The sequence below is a fragment of the Canis aureus genome, chromosome 12 (assembly GCF_053574225.1).
Source record: "Canis aureus isolate CA01 chromosome 12, VMU_Caureus_v.1.0, whole genome shotgun sequence".
In the NCBI taxonomy this organism is placed as follows: domain Eukaryota; kingdom Metazoa; phylum Chordata; class Mammalia; order Carnivora; family Canidae; genus Canis; species Canis aureus.
Window position 1 is genome coordinate 39,528,812 of NC_135622.1, and position 19,330 is coordinate 39,548,141.

The window sequence follows — 19,330 nt, forward strand, 5'->3', positions numbered from 1 at the left end:
TTTAACAAATGACTGCATCATGAGAACTGATACATGAGATTACAAGTATGGCATTTAGTAACACATCCATTTTCTTTGAAACAAATGACTGGTTTATAACATTAATTCTTGATCCGAGTTAAAAAGGATCTAAGAATTCAGCAAATCAAAATGTGTGTAGGATATTTCTTTTTTTTAAGATTTTATTTTCAATTAGTAAACATTTATCTGCCAAGGAACTAGACATTCTTTTTTCCTCTTTTTTCTTTTGAGAGAGAGCTTGCACACATGTGGGGGGAGGGAGGGATGGCAGAGGGGGAGGGAGAAAAAGAGGGGGGGAGAGAGAGAGAATATGAATGAATCTTAAGCAGGTTCCACACCCAGAAGAAGCCTGACATGGGGTTCAATCAAGAGTTGGACACTTAACTGAGTCACCCATGTGCCTCTGTAAAGTGAGAACAATCATATGCAATTCTCAGTTTTTGAAAAATAATTTCTTAGTCCTTAGAATCTGCAAAAGCCTAAGAGGTACAGAGATATAGTAAAGGTGGAAATCATCTATTAGAATCAGCTTTTCTTTCCCAACTTATATTCCTATTTAATCAAACAAAAATTCCAATGTCATTCCTTAATATCATTTGAAATTTCAAAGCCAATCAATTATCATGACTCCTTTGATTAAGAGAGATGAAGTCTTACTATAACTACCACACAAAACAACTAAAAAGTGCTGTCCCCTTGTGAGTGTACCTACCCCTTCCTTCATTCCCCAAATAAATCACTAGCTATATTTAGCCCTGGGATGAGGTAATTTCTTACTTTATTATAGTGCCATTAGTATTTCACAGTTTCTTTTTTTTTAATTTTTATTTATTATTTATGATAGTCACAGAGAGAGAGAAAGAGAGAGGCAGAGACACAGGCAGAGGGAGAAGCAGGCTCCATGCACCGGGAGCCTGATGTGGGATTCGATCCTGGGTCTCCAGGATCGCGCCCTAGGCCAAAGGCAGGCGCCAAACCGCTGCGCCACCCAGGGATCCCTATTTCACAGTTTCTGAGCCAGAATAAGTGTTCAAGAAGTACTTGATAATGAAACATGAAGAAATTATTAAGAATATGTTATATGTCAATTCAAACTATTTGGATGCTTATTTTCCTATATATTAAAAAAAATCTGCTTATTTGTATTTTTAGTTTTTTAATTTGAGAAAAGGGGGAAAATTACAGAAAAGAGTAAAATAGCATTTGCATTCTGAGCGATGGTAACTGATAACAATGTCAAATTTGCTTAAATTTGTTTTAAAATAAATTACAATCTAACAGATACAAAAGTTTCTTTTTTATGCCTCTTCCCATTCTAATGCTCCTTTCTAGAAACCACTGTAATATATTCAGTGTGTATCTTTCTAGTATATGTTTTTCTGCTGTTTCTATTGTATTTGTATTATTTTAAAATTATGTACTGCTTCTGAGATCTATGTTACTATGTTGAGGATCTAGTTCCCTCATTTTGATTTCTATATAGTATCCTTTATCATCCTACAATTTATTCAACTATTTTTCTATTAAAACATATTTAGGTTGTTTCCAGTTTTCTTTTTTTTTTTTAAGATTTTATTTATTTATTCATGAGAGACACAGAGAGAGAGGCAGAGACACAGACAGAGGGAGAAGCAGGCTCCATGCAGGGAGCCTGATGCGGGACTTGATCCCGGGACCCCAGGATCATGCCCTGGGCTGAAGGCAGCACTAAACTGCTGAGCCACCCAGGCTGCCCTGTTTCCAGATTCTATTTCAAATAATGCTGCAATAAACATGCTTGTACCTGTTGTCCTACATACATGTGCCAATTTCTCTAGGGTATATGTCTTAAGAGGTAGAGTTAATGAGTCATAGCTTATCTCCATTCACTAGAAATGAAGAAACTACTTTTTGAGAGTGCTTGTACCAGTTTCCACTCCTAATAGCAGTCAATGACAGTTCTCACTGGCAATACCCCAAAAAATGCTTTAAGGAGTTCTAGTACATTACTGTAAGCAAATTAAATGACTAATTACAAATAAAATCACCTGCTTGGGGCACCTGGGTACCTCAGTGGGTTAAGCATCTGCCTCCAAGTTTCAGCTCAGGTCATTCATGATTTTAGGGTCATGAGATCAAGCTTCACACTCGGCTCCGCACATAAGATTCTCTCTCCCCCTCTCCTGCCCCTCCCCCCTTCTGCTCGAGTATGTAGAGACATACATATGCACACGTCTATCCATGCTCTCTCTAAAAATAAATAAATAAATTCACATGCTCAATAATTACTCAATTACCTCACATTCTTGATAAGAGGTAGCTGATTTGCTGCATTATTTAAATCTCACAAGTTGGTACGATGATAGAAAATGCACAAATAATTCCTACAAAACTTACAAGTACAAGACTACTGGAGAAAGGATAGACATATAGGTCAGTAGAACAGAAGAGAAAGTCCAAAAATAGGCCCACACATATAACACTGATTGACTTTGACAAGAATGACAACGCAATTCAATGAAGAAAGAACAGCCTCTTCAAAAAATGATGCTAGAATAATGGCCAAAAAAATAAAACAAAACTTCACACAACACAGAAAAAATTAATTTGAAATGGATCACAGACCTAAATGTAACACCTAAAACTACATAATTTTTAGAAGAAAACAGACAAAATTCTTCATGATCTTGGCTTAGGCAGAGATTTAGAATAGAATCTAAAAATCACAAATCTTAAGAGGATATAACTGATAAACTAGACTCCATTAAAATGAAAAGCTCCTGCTCTTCAAAAGACAGAGTTAGACATGAAAACACAACCCACAAACTGGGAGAAAATATTTGCAAAACAATCTGTCTAATAAGGACACATAACCAGAATATATAAAGAACTCTTAAAATACAATGATTAAAAAAACAATTCATTAAAAAATAGTGGGCAAAAAATTGGATAATGTTTACTTTACAAAAGAAAGATGAATGGCAAATAAGCACAAGAAAAGATGTTCAACATCATCAGCTGTTAGGAACTACAAAATTAAAATCACAAAATACCACTAAGTACCTAATTTAAAATTGAAAAAAATTATAAGACATCAACTATACTCAAAAATTTCTTAAAGCACTTAAAATTGTAAGATAAAATATAAATGGACCTTACTTATGTTTCCAAGTGTGAATATAAAATGGTACAGCCACATTAAAAAGAGTTTGGTAGGGACACCTGAGTGGCTCAGGAGTTGAGGACCTGCCTTGGGCTCAAGGTATGATCCTGAAGTCCCAGGATTGAGTACCATATTGGGCTCCCCACGGGGAGCCTGCTACTCCCTCTCCCTATGTCTCTGCCTCTCTCTGTGTCCCTCATGAATAAGTAAATAAATGGTTCTTTAAAAAAAAAAATTTGGTAGTTTCTTATGATATTTATCTTATGGCCCAGCAATCTTTTCTTCTATGTATTTACCCAAAGAAATGAAAGCATCAAAGATTAGTACATGAATGTTTATAGTGCTTTATTTGTACAAGCTAAAAAATAGAAACAACCCAGATGTCCATCATTTAGTGAATGCATTAACAAACTGTGGCATATCCATAGACAGCATATTACTCAGCAAGAAAAAGGAACAAACTACTGGTCAATGTAGGAACATGGATGAATCTCAAAATGATTCCACTTATATAATACTCAGTGAAGACAAAACTATAGGAACAGATCAGATTTCCAGGGGCTAATGAGAAGGCAAGGGGATTGATTACAAAGGAGCTTTTGGGGTGATTAGACATTCAGTTTATCAATTGTTGTCATGGTTACCCAACTGTCAAAACTCATTGAACTACACACTCATAAAAGGTTAAATTTTACTCAATGTAAAATATACCTCAATAAATCTGACTTAAAAAGTGCAATACTTCCAACATTTATGTATAAGGATATTCACTGTGGCATGGAATATAACACCAGAACTATAATTTTCATTACAAGAGTAAAATTAGAAGACAAAAAGCAGAAAATTATTTTTAAAACGTCTGTTTGAAGGGATCAAAGAGTTTTCAAAACAGTGAAAATTACCCAAATTTGGAAAGGAACCATTTCACATTCATTAGGATGGTTATTTTCAAAAATTTCCAAAATATGAAAGGAAAAAAAGCCAACAGAGGTGGGCCTGGTATTTGGGGCGCTTTTCTACTTGAAGCAACTGCCAATTCTGAAGGCAAAAGTGGCCAAGAAACTAAGCAGAGCTTTCAGCAGACTCACAGAACTGAGTCTACAAAATGTGAATTTCAGGGCATGCCCAGAAGTAGTGGCAAAGATTCCAGGGTTTTGGTTGGGACTCTCCATTACTAGGCCAGCCTGCACAAGGGCTGGAAACCATACTCACATCACTTCAATACCTTCAGGTAAAGGAAGCTATAGTCCTCCCTGTCCACTTATCATCCTTTTGACTAAATTACAGCAGAAAAATCAAACCTTCCAATGGTCCCCAGCACACAAAAGGCCCTCAGTTCTTAGTTTCCCTTACACATTTTTCATACCTCTATAGCCCCAAATAACACTCAAAACTCCAACCAGGCTATATTAAGTCAAAAGAAGATTGAAGAGGCAGAAATTTAGGGGCACCTGGGTGGCTCAGTGGTTGAGCATCTGCCTTTGGCTCAGGTCATGATCCCAGGATCTTGGGATCAAGCCCTGCATTGGGCTCCCTGTGGGGAATCTGCTTCTCCCTCTGCCTGTGTCTCTGCCTCTCTCTGTGTCTTTCATGAATAAATACATAAAATCTTAAAAAAAAAAAAAAAAAAAGAAAAAGAAATTTACATTCACTGTTGTACTTGACATTACTAGCTGATAATCTGAACTACAAGTGAACTACATAATTTAAGGCAAACAATGGCCCAAAGGTCAAATACTGTCAGCTACCTGTTTTTGTACATAAAACTTTACTGGAGGGGTCCCTAGTGGCTCAGTTGGTTAAGCATCGGCTCTTGATTTAGGGTCAGGTCATGATCTTGGGATCCTGAGATTGAGACTGGTGTCAGGCTCTGCACTCAGCACACAGGATTCTTTCCGTCTTCTTCTCCTTCCCACTCTGCCCCTTCTCCTACTCGCAAATGTGCGCACACTCTCTCTCAAATAAGTAAATAAAATCTTCAAAAAAACTTTACTGGATCACATCTACTGTATCAGATTTTGAGCACTCAGAAAGCTTAAAATATTGTGACAGGGAGCTTAAAATACTAACTAAATGGCCCAAAAGAAAAATCAAAGCCAACACAAAAACTGACAAAGGACTTAGGCATTTTTCAAAGAAGATATGGAAATGGTCCATAAGTGAAAAAATGCTCATCATAAATCATTAGAGAAATGCAAATCAAAACCACGATGAGGGGCAGCCCCGGTGGCGCAGCGGTTTAGCACCGCCTGCAGCCCAGGGTGTGATCCTGGAGACCCGGGATCGAGTCCCACATTAGGCTCCCTGCATGGTGCCTGCTTCTCCCTCTGCCTGTGTCACTGCCTCTCTCTCTCTAGCTGTGTCTCTATGAATAAATAAATAAAATCTTAAAAAAAAAAAAAACCACGATGAGGCACTGCTTCACATCTATTAGGAAGACTATTATTTTAAAAACCTGGAAACTAACAAATGTGAGTAAGTGGAAACCCTCATGCACTGGTGGTGGGAAAGTACAAATGGTACAACTGATGTGGAAAAGTTTGGCAGTCCCTCAAAAAGTTAAACATGCAATTACCATATAATCCAGCAATTCTACTCCTGGGTAGATACTCAAAAGTAGTGAAAGCAGGGAAGCAAACAGATACCTATATACCAGCATTCACAGTAGTGTTATTCACAATAGATGGAAACAACCCAAATGTCCATCAATAGACAAATGGTTAAACAAAATGTGGTACATACATATAGTGGAATATCATTCAGCCTTAAAAAGCAATGAAATCTGCTACAAGACTGCTGAACCTTGAAAACATTATGCTAAGTGAGACAAGTCAGATACAAAAATATTGTAGGATTCCATTTAGTTAAGGTACCTGGAACAGGCAAACTGATAGATACAGAAAAGTAGAACAGAAATTATCAGGGACTGAGGAAGGGGATGATGGAGAAAGGGAGATGGGTGGGCAGTTATTGTTTAACGGGTATAAGTTTCTATTTGGAATGATAAAAAGTTCTAGAAATGGATAATGGTGATGGTTGTATGACACTGGAAATGTATTTAATACCACTGAATTGCACGCTTAAAATGAATAAAAGGATAAATTTTATGTTATCTATGCTTTACAGTAAAAAAAAATTACTAACTGGCCCATTATAAGCAATTTGCTGACAGCAATGAAAATGAAAAAAACTGTACCATGTGAAACATCACAGAATCTGACAAGCATATACTGAGCAAAAAAGGCCATATACAAAATGAACACATACTGTATGATTTCATTTGTAAAGCTGAAGATCAGGCAAAACGGATTTATAGTGTTAGAATTAGGATTTGTAGATACCTTTGCCAAGGATGGAGAAAGGTAGTAAGTGGAAGAGAGCATGACAAAGGCAGGTTTCTGGAGTAATATTCTATCTCTTGACCTGGTGGGGTTTCAAACTGCTTTGTTCCTTTTGAAAATTCATTAAGCAATATAGTAACTGTGCACTTTATGTATAATTTAATCAAAGTTTACCTAAAAACTCAAAAAACAAAAAACAGAAGGGGAAGATAAAGTATATGGAAATGGAAAGAGTTCCAATACATTAAGGAAAATAGTTACAGATCAGTTTGTATGTAACATTTTTCCCCTCTCATAAATATATAGGCAGACAAAGTCAGGTAACTTATTAGTAATCATCTCCCTAGGATAAGATTAAAGAGGACTTTTACTTTCTATATTTGTTCATTATTTTAATTTTTTAAAAAGATTTATGTATTTTAGAGACAGAATGAGTACTTATACAAGAGGCAGAAAGAGTGAGTGAGAAATCTGAAGCAGACTCCGTGCTGAGCACAAAGCCACAGAGCCCAACCCAGGGCTCAATCCAATCCCAATATCATGACGTGAGCTTGATAAGGGTTGAACACTTAATCAACTGAACCACCAGGCGCCCCCATTATTTTAATTTTTGAGTATGTGCTATTGTATAAGCAACAGAAATACTAATGATACCTATCTTTAAGTAGAGGTAAGTATAATAGACTAAGTTATGAATTATCTACTGCATCTTTTCATTCAGATAGTTAATAGTACCACACTGCCATGAGAAGGGTCAAAAGAGTAGTTTGGGGTGGAGAGAAGTTACATGTTTTAAGTTACAAAATGTGGACTTAAGTCCTTGCTCATCATTTAATAGCTAGCAGTATGACTTTGAGAAAGTCAGTTAATCTCTTTGAACTTTAGTCTCCTGACCTAAAAACAAGATGACATTTCTTTTACCTAACCCTGAATTGTGGCAAAAATCAAATGAAATAGGGTATGTGACAATACTTTAAACAATAAAGAGGCATATAAACAGTACTTCTACTATCTTTATCATACTTACTACATTTGTTTGCTAATTTAAATCATTCTACTCCTAAACTGCATGCACAGTTCTATGTTTGTGATTTTTCCTCATTTAAGTTCTATAAAACCACTGCTTTTACTTATCTAGTCCTTCTTAAGTATTTACCTACAAATAATTCCAGAGAATATATTCATTTTCCTACAAAATTTTCTGCTAGCAACTTGCAAGTGTCACTATTAGCAGAATAACAGGTATCTTTAAAAATCCTACAATGGGGCACCTGGGTGGCTCAGTTGGTTAAGAATCTGCCTTTGGCTCAGGTCATGATCCTGGGGTCCTGTGATTGAGCCCCACGTCAGGCTCCCTGCTCAGTGGGTAATCTGCTTCTCCTCCCTCTGTCCCTCCTCCTGTTCATGCTCATTCTCTCTCAAATAAATATAATCTTTAAAAAAATCCTATAATAGATTTTACTGTGTGCTAAACCCAAATAAACCAAAGGGATCATAAAGCATCAGCGAATAGCCCCCAGATTAATTCTCTCATAGTTCACTATTATAGAAAGGATATTTTCTACTGTGTTTTAACTCAGCAAAAAGGTCACATTTGCGTTTACTTTCCAACATCAAAGTGTATTTCTGAAATAAAGACTTACTTTCTCATTTAATTGGGAAGGTTCTAAATCCCATGTAAAGAAATCATTTCAGTTTTGGACATTTTCTTTAAACCTTAAGAATATCAATTAATTTATCTTCCTTAAAGTTTTTTGTATTTACTATAGGTAGTAGGTAATTTTAATTTTCTTCTATGTATTTTCTCTATTTTCCAAATTCTCTGAGAGGCTTGCATTACTTTCATATATGAGTACAAAATTATTACTTTTATCTCTTTTACAATAAAAAACTAGGATACTAGGTGAGCTTAGGGGGAGACTTCCATCTGTTTTTATCCTGAACGAAGGGTCACAATTAGCAAAAAATATTTTTATATTATTCTAGATAATTATCCTTCTTCTTCAAATTTCATTTACACTGCTGTAAGTATACCTAAAAAGGGTAACGGAAATCAAGTATCAAGGTTTAGCAGTATTCTAATCTAACTTCCAGGGGTTATAGTCTTAAAGGGATTGTTGAATTAATAACACTAGTCCCATTTTCTGAAGACCTACTATGTGCAGGCATTGAGTATTTTACAAACATTGACTCAGTGTAGTAAGTAACTTGCCCAAGATCTTGAATAGTCAGAATTCAAATATCATTTTGGATACTAGGCACCACAATTTAAAAAGGATAAAATTAGACTCTCAAAGCTGAGAAAGAGAAAAGCAGTCCCTGACATCCAGGAGCTGGCCCAGTACTATCAGAAAGGCATTGGTATAACTAGGGGCTGACCTGGCATTACTGCTAGGCCTGGTGTTCTGTTGAACATAAACAATCTCACAGAATATCAAAATCGGATAAGGTCACTCTGTAATATCGTGATGGATCAAGACAAAAAAAAAAAAAAAAGACCACTCCAACATCATGTCTAAACACAAACAAAACATGAATACATAGATTTTAAAGATTTTATTTATTTATTCATGAGACACAGAGAGAGAGGCAGAGACACAGGCAGATGGAGAAGAAGGCTTGCTGCATGGAGCCTGATGTGGGACTCAATCCTGGGACTCCGGGATCACGCCCTGAGCTGAAGGTAGATGCTCAACCACTGAGCTACCCAGATGTCTCAATCAAAACATGAATATTGTCCAAGCCATGAAATACCAAGTATCTCCTCTTCAGACTAATGAGTGCTTCTCAATCAATTATAGCTTTAGACTCATTCTAGTCTTCCCTCTCTCTAGATCACATTTAAGATACTTATTCATAGAATACCCCCACTTCATGACAGCACCCAATGCAGAGTAAAACCGATTCCTTAAATCCTCCTCAAAAATCACCTAATACAAGGCCAATCCTATAAGATATTTCCAGCACCCTTATCCTGAGATGCCACTGTTACCATAGTGTGCATTCTCCCTGCTTCAATAATAAATCCCCCCCCCCCAAAAAAAATAGTAATAAATTCCACTTGCTCTGGGGCACCTGGGTGGCTCCAGGGTTTGAATGTCTGCCTTCGGCTCAGGTTATGATCCTGGGATCAGGTTCCGCATCAGGGTCCCTGCAGGGAGCCTGCTTCTCCCTCTGCCTGTGTCTCTGCCTCTCTCTCATGAATACATAAAATCTTAAAAAAAAAAAAAAAAAATCCCACTTGTTCAACTACAGGTGTGTATGTTCTAGTGACAGTTGACTGAAAGACATTGACAAAGACCACTTAAGAATAGCAGTTAATTCTCTCCTCTATTATAGCATAAAATATTTGCAGACGAGCTGGATTATATACGTGAATACATTAATAAGTTTAGCATGTCTATCCTATACCTTCATAGCTGTAAAACATGGTCTCTAGGGTAATCATAGATTTTAATTATTTTTCTTTCCTCATCTACTAGAGTGAACTGCTGAGATGTGTGTTCCAAGTTTTATTCTATAGGATGTCTAGTGTGAGTAAAGAGGGAAAAAAAATGCTACAATAGCACATTAATATGTGTGCTGGTATTATATAGCTCAAGGAGCATTATAGGTCAAAAAAGAGGAAAAATTTTTCTACATAGTAGAAAAATAGAGAATCTATACTTTGCCAGAAGTCAAAAAGCCAACTACTATTGAGTGGTGCAGAAGAACTATGATAGTGAAAAAGAGGCAGGAAGGGTTAGAGAAGATCCTTTATCAAATAATTTAATATCCATTTACTGATTGCCTATTTCTTAACTGTCACCAGGATGATGAACAATAATCTTAGGAATCTAGTTACCTGTTTGTGGGGTTTAACTGTAGTCTACATTAGGAAAATATAAATCGTTCACCATACACAAAGATAAACTCAAAATGGATGAAAGATCTAAATGTGAGACACGATTCCATCAAAATCCTAGAGAAGAACACAGGCAACACCCTTTTTGAACTCGGCCATAGTAACTTCTTGCAAGATACATCCACGAAGGCAAAAGAAACAAAAGCAAAAATGAACTATTGGGACTTCATCAAGATAAGAAGCTTTTGCACAGCAAAGGATACAGTCAACAAAACTCAAAGACAACCTACAGAATGGGAGAAGATATTTGCAAATGACATATCAGATAAAGGGCTAGTTTCCAAGATCTATAAAGAACTTATCAAACTCAACACCAAAGAAACAAACAATCCAATCATGAAATGGGCAAAAGACATGAAGAGAAATCTCACAGAGGAAGACATAGACATGGCCAACATGCACATGAGAAAATGCTCTGCATCACTTGCCATCAGGGAAATACAAATCAAAACCACAATGAGATACCACCTCACACCAGTGAGAATGGGGAAAATTAACAAGGCAGGAAACAACAAATGTTGGAGAGGATGCAGAGAAAAGGGAACCCTCTTACACTGTTGGTGGGAATGTGAACTGGTGCAGCCACTCTGGAAAACTGTGTGGAGGTTCCTCAAAGAGTTAAAAATAGAGCTACCCTATGACCCAGCAATTGCACTGTTGGGGATTTACCCCAAAGATACAAATGCAATGAAACGCCGGGACACCTGCACCCCGATGTTTATAGCAGCAATGGCCACGACAGCCAAACTGTGGAAGGAGCCTGGGTGTCCAAAGAAAGATGAATGGATAAAGAAGATGTGGTTTATGTATACAATGGAATATTACTCAGGTATTAGAAATGACAAATACCCACCATTTGCTTCAACGTGGATGGAACTGGAGGGTATTATGCTGAGTGAAGTAAGCCAGTCGGAGAAGGACAAACATTATATGGTCTCATTCATTTGGGGAATATAAATAATAGTGAAAGGGAATATAAGGGAAGGGGGAAGAAATGTGTGGGAAATATCAGAAAGGGAGACAGAACGTAAAGACTGCTAACTCTGGGAAACGAACTAGGGGTGGTAGAAGGGGAGGAGGGCGGGGGGTGGGAGTGAATGGGTGATGGGCACTGGGGGTTATTCTGTATGTTAGCAAATTGAACACCAATAAAAAATAAATTAAAAAAAAAAAAAGGAAAAATATATATCGCAATTAAAAAAAAAACCAGCTAAAACAGAGCAAGGGATAAAGTTCCTAACAGTGGTTGCCTTTTGTCTCTTTAATGTAAATGCCACTAAATATTCTTGAAGAGAAATGAGAAATAAAAGGTACTGTTATTCTTTTGGAAAAGAGAGACATCACATGGAAAAGAGTGATATCATCCATCAGAATTCTTTCCTTGCTGTAATCATTAGCAGAATCATTAGGCCCAAGAAAACTGTCTGAAATCAATCCTTTAAAATGATGACCGGTTTTTAGGGTTAAAAGAAAGTATACCAAATCTGACTTTTTAAATGTATTATTGATTTATTTGAGATAGAGTGAGAGACAATATGCGTACCAGCGGGGGCTGGGAGGGGTACAAGGTGAAGCAGGCTCATCAATGAGCAGGGAGGCCAATGTGGGGCTCAATCCCAAAACCCTGGGATCACGACCTGAGCCAAAGGCAGACACTCAACCAACTGAGCCACACAGGTGCCCCTGAATCTGACATTTGTGACCTCTATTCTCTATCCTCACCTTCTGAAAATCTAGTTAGGCAAGGGATCTTGTGTTTTAAATAGGGCAAGGTTGAATTACACGTGAACACAAAATTATATGACAATTTTTTAAAAGCCTAATGTTTTAAATACAAACTGACTAGGAATAAATATAAAAGGATTCTATTTAGACAATTTCTGTCCTTGATGCCAGGTTCTTCAGCCCTACAATATCCTGAGAAACCAGCTCTCTCTCTTTCATACAACATACTGGGCCCTTACTGTCAAGTTCTACATACTCCTGGTAATCAAACCACACCTAGAAAACCTGCACCACTGTATTACCCAAGAGATCTCAGGCTTGTCTTCTTGCAGGAGCCATGCCAAACATGTTAGGTCATGTTCTGGTTAATCCAAAGACCCACTATAACAACCTCCTCTTTTCCCCCAAGTATTCCAAGGGGCCCAGTATTAGCATTACAAAACAGAGAACCTACTTAGTATGAAGCAAAAAGTATAAAATTATGAGTGGTATAATTTTCCGTTCACTTAAACTCTGTTCCTGGCTCTGCTAATTTGAGTTCACTCTTTAAATTTCAGTTTCTCCATACACATAATGGATATAAAAAGTTATCAGTTTTCCAAGGATGTTCAACAATTAAAGAAAACATCCAAAAAATTACTTAACTCTTTGAAAAAAAATGAGATACATAATATACATGAAAACATACATCACATAGCAAATGCTGTCTTATTTCAATGGAGAGTAAGTTTTTCTACAGTAGCATCTAGAATGAAGAGAGCTGTGCAAATAAACTAGTATCCAGTAATTGCTTGTTTTAATGAATAGAACTCGAATATCCCTACATTAGGTAAATAGAATTTGCTGTGTTATCATTCTCTACTTCAAATAGTTTGGTTTCGGACAAATTTAAGCCTTTATGAAAATTCAGTATCAAGGCCACCTAGAGAGCTCAGTTAGTTAAGTAGCTGCCTTTGGCTCAAGATCCTGGGATCCTGGGATTCAGCAGCATCAGCATAGGGGCTCCCTGCTCAGTGGGGAGCCTGCTTCCCTCTCTCCATTTGCCACTCCCCCTGCTCACACTCTCTCAAATAAAATCTTATAAAAAAAAAAAAAAAGAAAATTCAGTATCAAAACTGAGTATACCATAAGAATAAAATACAAAATAAACAGTTATCCTATAAGCCACGTTTATACACTACTTTATTGAAATAAGATTTAATTTGGCCTTTATTACTTCAAGGCAACAAATGTTTTAATTATTTAACACCACAACAGTATGAAATATCCCACTTCACTTGATGAAATAAGGGGGCTCTCAGTGTATTCAGAAGTCAAGTCAAGTTGCTAAGGGAATGGTAGTGCATGATCTTACTGGCCCCTTGATGGTTTAACACAAAGTTAGAAAACTTTAAGACTACTTTAAAGACAATTATTTCTATTCGTTCATATATATCTTGACGCAGTGCGAAAGGAGAATAAAATTCTCTTATTCTTCTACATTGTCAATAATGGCTGAGAGATAAACTCTAAATATGAACTCTTGCAACTATTGGATTAAGGCTAAAGTACAAAAATTGGAATATTCTAAAGGAAAAATATGAGATAGAAAAGAAGACAATATAAATCTAGCTTTAATTCATTTTTAAAATAAAATGAATCTTTAATTAGTTTCAGCATATAACACCTCAGCTATAAAACTCATTCTAAAAATTATCATAATTCCAATGTCTACTTTAGAAGCTAAAGTATACATAAAGCAAATAACTTTGAAAAGAAACATCAGTAGAAAGAGGTTGAAGTATGTGGTCCATGGATTGCTGAAAATATTTATATTTTTAAAATATTTTATTTTTAAGATTTATTTATTCATTCATGAGAGACACACAGAGAGAGAGAGAGAGAGAGAGAGAGAGAGGAAGAGATACAAGCAGAGGGAGAAGCAGGCTCCACGCAGGGAACCCAATGTGGCACTTGATCCCGGGACTCCAGGATCACGCTCTGAGCCAAAGGCAGACGCTACACCACTGAGCCACCCAGGCATCCCTTAAAAAATATTTTAGAGGAATTAAATATAATAGATGTAGGCATATATGTGATACTCTAAGATAAGTCATAAGTATGAAACCCAAGGCCTGAATTATACTTTTTTATTTATCTATTCATTTGTCAGAGACAGAGAGACAGGGAGAGTGGGTGCTCACAAGCAAGGGGAGCAGCAAGCTCCCTGCTGAGCAAGGAGCCTGATGTGGGACTTGATCCCAGGACCCTGGGATCATGGCCTGAGCTAAAGGCAGACACTTAACCTAGGGACACCTAGGTGTTCCCTGAATTCTACTTTTGTCATTTATCTCTAATTACAGAACTGATTTCTCCTTAAATCTCAGAGCCTTGGGTCTTTTTTTAAATACCTTTTAATACTGTGGTTTTCCTTGCCCTCTCTTATCTCACCTCCGAACTGCCATCATTCAGTGTTAAAATTTCCTTGTGTTTTCTTGCATTCTCTTCCTTAAATATTACAATGAACCTATCTTAAACATAAACCCTTTATTCCAAAACATCTTTTGATTTAGATCAATAAACTTCTGAGGACTCTACTGTAATTGGATAGTGCAATAAAACAGTGCTTCTCTAGGAAGGGATGATGGTACTCTTCTTCATCCTCACCAAGGATCCTTGGATGTTCTAAGAGGTGGTACAGAACGAAGCAGGCAACAAAACACTTCCTTCCACAAACACATGGTATTCTTTTCTTGCCTTTTTTTTTTTAAATAAACATTTTATTTATTTATTCAAGACAGAGAGACAGACAGACATAGGCAGAAGGAGAAGCCAGCTCCATTCAGGGAGCCTGATGTGGGACTCCAACCCCACCCCCCACACACACTCCAGGATCACAACCTGAGCCAAAGGCAGATGCTCAACCACTGAGCCCACGTGGTATTCTTTTCTTAAATAGAACTCCTTCCTGGAATTCTTTTTTTTAATAAGGATTTTATTTTTCTTTTAAGTAATCTCCGGGATGCCTGGGATCGAGTCCCGTATCGGGCTCCTTGTGGAGAGCCTCCTTTTCTCTCTGCCTGTGTCTCTGCCTCTCTCTCTCTCTGTGTCTCTCATGAATAAACAAATAAAATCTTTTAAAAAATAATGAAAGTAAAAAAACATAAAATAAAATAATGAAAGTAATCTCCACACACAACATGGGGCTTGAACTCAAAACCCCCAGATCAAGCGTTGCATGCTCCACTGAGTCATGCATGTGTCCCTTCCAGAACTCTCTTAACCTCCCCTGTCCTTACAATTAAAACCATGAATGCTTGCCTCTTTCCTTATATCATACTTCTCAGTCCTAAGTTCCACAAAGGAAACAGGTTTCCAAAAAGCAAGCTCTAGAACAGTTTCTGCAGTTGACAGTAATGAGAGATACTACAAATGAACTGCAGACTGCTTTTTTTTTTTTTTTTTTTTTTCTAATTGACAATGCAAGTTGTATCACACCTCAACTAGGTGTGTTACAAAAATGTTCTTTGGTAGTTACAGGAAAAAGAAAATCTCAGCATACTGGAGGCAGGGATGAAAGGAGGGATTTTCAAAATGTTAAGACTCCTTCTAACTTCAGTTCTCATCTTCCATTAAAAAAATGTTCATTAGCAATTAGCATAGGTTTGGATTGACCTGCTTTAATCTTTTGAGCCTCAGTTTGTTCATCCGTAAAATGCTGAAACCAACAGTACCTTCACCTCACAGGGTAACTGCGCGGATTAAATAGGTAACACACACAAAGCTAACAGTAGAGTGTGGTGCACTGAGTGACTTAAAAACGTTAGTTTAAAAGAAATCTGAAGAATATGGTATTCTTGCCTCCATTCAGAAACATAAATCTTAAAAAATAAACCTACAAATCCTTGTTTCAAATTTTATTGTGAAATGCTATATTTTTCCTGTTCATTTATCTAACATTTAGATTTAAGAAACTTGGGAGGCTCCCTCGGAATACTGATTTAGATGAAAGCACATCTAACGGGCAAAAGTTTCATGTTCAAAGAGAACTTTATAAAGAAAACACCTAGGAGTCCTATTGATAAAACGACAGTCATGAAACTTAAAAAAAAAATAATAATAATGCCCATTTTAGCTGTAATCATATGCAGCTGTTCCTTTCAAAATTAAGTCACCGTTTGTTCTTTTTTTTTTTTTCTTTTTTTCTTTTTTTCCTGACACTACAGTAGTCTGCTTTCGTGAAAAGCCTCCAAGACACAGCTTCTCCGACCCCAAACCCTTCTGGGAGCCACACAGCGTCTCCAGCGCTGGAAGGGTCACTCTAGGGCAACTGTCACTGTCAGTAGCACGACCGGCCGCCTCCGGGGGACTCCGGGGGACTCGGGTCGTGCAGACGTGGAGGGGAAGGCTGGTGTCTGAAGCCAGGTGGCCAGCGAGGGCGCCTGAAAGGGAAGAGGTCTGGCCGAGACCTGGGGAGGAGGACGAGGGTCTGGCCGGTGGGGCCGCCTCCCGGGGGGGGGGGGGGGGGCATCAATTCCGGGGATGCACGCCCGCGCCCGCAGGAGGGGACGCAGGTGTCGCCCCCCCCCCGCCCCCCCGCACTTACCTTTCTCGTCCTCATCGATGCGCAGGGCAACGGAGATGTACTCGAAGGCCTGCTTGTGGAAGGCTCGGACGCGCTCGGCCTCCCCGCCCGGCACCGGCGCGGGGGGCGAGGCCGAGGCCGGCGCCGGCGCGGCCCGGGAGCTCCTCTTGGCAGCCATGAGGGCGCGGGAGAAGCGCTGGCAGAGCCACACGAAGAGGAGCCCCAGGTGGAAGGCGACCAGACGCAGCAGCGCGAAGCCTAGGAACAGCGGGTAGGAGAAGTAGTACAGGTTCCGCTTATGCGGAGACTCGGGCGGGGGGGCCGGCCTGGGGGCGGGACGCGCGGGCGCCAGGCAGGGGGGCGGAGGCCTGGGAGGCACCGGGCTGCTGCCGCTGCTGCCGCTGCTGCCGCCGCCGCCGCCGGAGCCTTTCTTCTTCCCTCGTCCACCCGGAGAACTCATTCACAGCTCCCACTGCCGCCGCCGCCATAACCCGCCTCCCGCAGACCGACGGCGACCAAGGACGGCGGCGGCCACTGGGACGGCGAGGGCCACAGACGCCCGCGCGCCCGCCGGTCCCAGGAGCTCGGCACCTCCACGCGCTGCCCGCCGGCCCCGCCCCTTTCTCCTCGCTCGGCCAGGAGCACAACCCCTTTCCTCCTCCTGCGGTCGGCGGCTCCTGCCCCTCCCGCTCTGCGTCCCCTCAGCCTCCTGGTAGCTCCGAGCGGTGGCCGCGCACGCGCACGCGCACGCCTGCCCATGGCTTTCGCCGGCGCGCGCGCGCACGCCGCCCTCTTTGTTGACCGAGCTCCTACTGCGCGTGTGCGGCTCGCGCCCCTCGCGCCCCTTCGCTGCGGAACTACAATTCCCAACGTCCAGTTCGGCTACGTGGTCCTCGGGATCCGTCGCTCTACGGGTAGCGGCGTCGCCGGGAGCCGCTCGGCAGAGGGGACCTCGGCCACCCGCTCTCGGCGGGGACAGCTGCGCCTTGGGGTCGCGCTTGCCTGGTTCTCAGGGCTCCCGGCTCGCGGTGTCATCGCTCTTACAGTCCATTCACCATTTTCTGCCCGTCTCCCGCAAAGGATGATTCATCTGACTTCCATCTCCTGAAGTAATGGGTACCATGAAAATAATTTCGATCGTCTATCAAGAGGAAAATGATTAAACGGATTTTGAGTTCCATATGGAACTCCGTGGAGCATTTAAAAAGAACGAGGCGGATCTACATGTACTAATAAAGAAAGGCGTCCTCGAGATATTAAGTGAAAACAGAATATTACAAACCAGTGTGATCTCCTACTTTGTATGAAAAAGAGTAAATGGAAAGAAAAAAAGTCACCAGTACCAATCTGGGGATTGTTATCCGACAGGGAAGCAATTGGAGACACAACGTTAAGATCGCCGAAGACAAAAATATTAGCTCAGTGGAATGAAGTGAATGCTTCTACACGTTTATTTAGTACAGGTTTAGAGGCCCATTTTGAAGAATTAATTCGTTTGAATAGGGGCATTCCTAGGTTTTGCACAGTAAACATCCCACAGTTTACTGAAGAATCCAAAATGGGCCTCTTTTTTTTTTTTTTTTTTGTAGCCTACTGGCTGTCCCTTCCTTTGGGGAACTACCCAGTCACCTCTGCTGCCTCTGTATCAATGAGCTGTGAGCACTGAACCCAATCTCGCAGATCCCGGAGGTGGAAACATGAGGTTAATATACTCTCCAAGAAACTGGAATTTTGGATGGACACACACACACACACACACAGACACACTCAGTAGGAACTGAGTGCTCTAAGGAGCTATCAGTTCATCTCATTAAGATCCCCAGCGCTGCCAGGTTCCTGGACTGGTCACTTGATAGTGTAACCTATCCAATAAACTGTTCAGTTCTGTTTCTCTATTTCTATTTCTCTCCCTTTCTCCATCTACCGACCTTTTTTTCCCCCTCTCTCTTCTTTTTACTTAGTTAACCATCGCTTTTTGTTCCCTAAAACTAGAATCCTAACTGACATAAAGTTCCCATTGTTTACAGAGTGAGGTTTGCAAATGCTTCATGCCAGCTTCTGATAATCGCCATATTCTGGCCACGACTTTATCTAATTTTTCCCCACCACTACTTCTCTGCAAACATAAGTTATTGCGAAAATGACCTACCCCTCCTCCAAATGCTCCCCACCCCCTTTCCTGCCTCTGGGTTTCTGTCAATTCTTCCTTCTGATAATGTCCTCTCTGTTTCACATCTGATTAATTTCAATTCCTGAGTTCTCTCTTTTGAATCCCATAGTACTTTTTGTTCTTGTTATGTGAAATCTGTATTTATATATATGTCATGTAAACAAGATGTATATAACTTATATATATAAAGAAAAATGATGAAACAGCATCTGGTTTAAGAGAAAGTAAATGTAACCTGTTCCTTGAAGCACTTTGTGAGCTCCTTCCTAATCTCAATCTCATTTCTCCCTCCCTAGAGGAAGCCACTGTCCTGAATTTTGTACTCATTGTTCCTTTGCTTTTCATTTTAGTTTTGCAATGTACATGTGCCATATATTTCTAAACAATAAATTGTATAGTTTTGCCTGGTTTTACCTTATGCAAATGCAACATGTATTCTTAATTAGCTTTTTTCTGCTCGATA

The 19,330-nt window shown here is 39.5% G+C and overlaps 1 protein-coding gene across 4 annotated transcripts in view; it reads right to left on the minus strand.

The window, feature by feature from the left end:
- The window catches only part of SPAST (spastin), a 54,703-nt gene extending 37,274 nt beyond the window's left edge, over window positions 1-17,429 (minus strand). For 2 of the 4 annotated variants that reach the window (XM_077843673.1, XM_077843672.1), the window contains exon 1: window positions 16,719-17,429. In XM_077843673.1, the coding sequence (XP_077699799.1) occupies window positions 16,719-17,157 (439 nt within the window). In that variant the 5' untranslated portion in view covers window positions 17,158-17,429. The remainder of the gene's footprint in view (window positions 1-16,718) is intronic. The other 2 variants (XM_077843671.1, XM_077843670.1) reach the window with 1 other exon arrangement.
- Window positions 17,430-19,330: the final 1,901 nt, after the last annotated feature.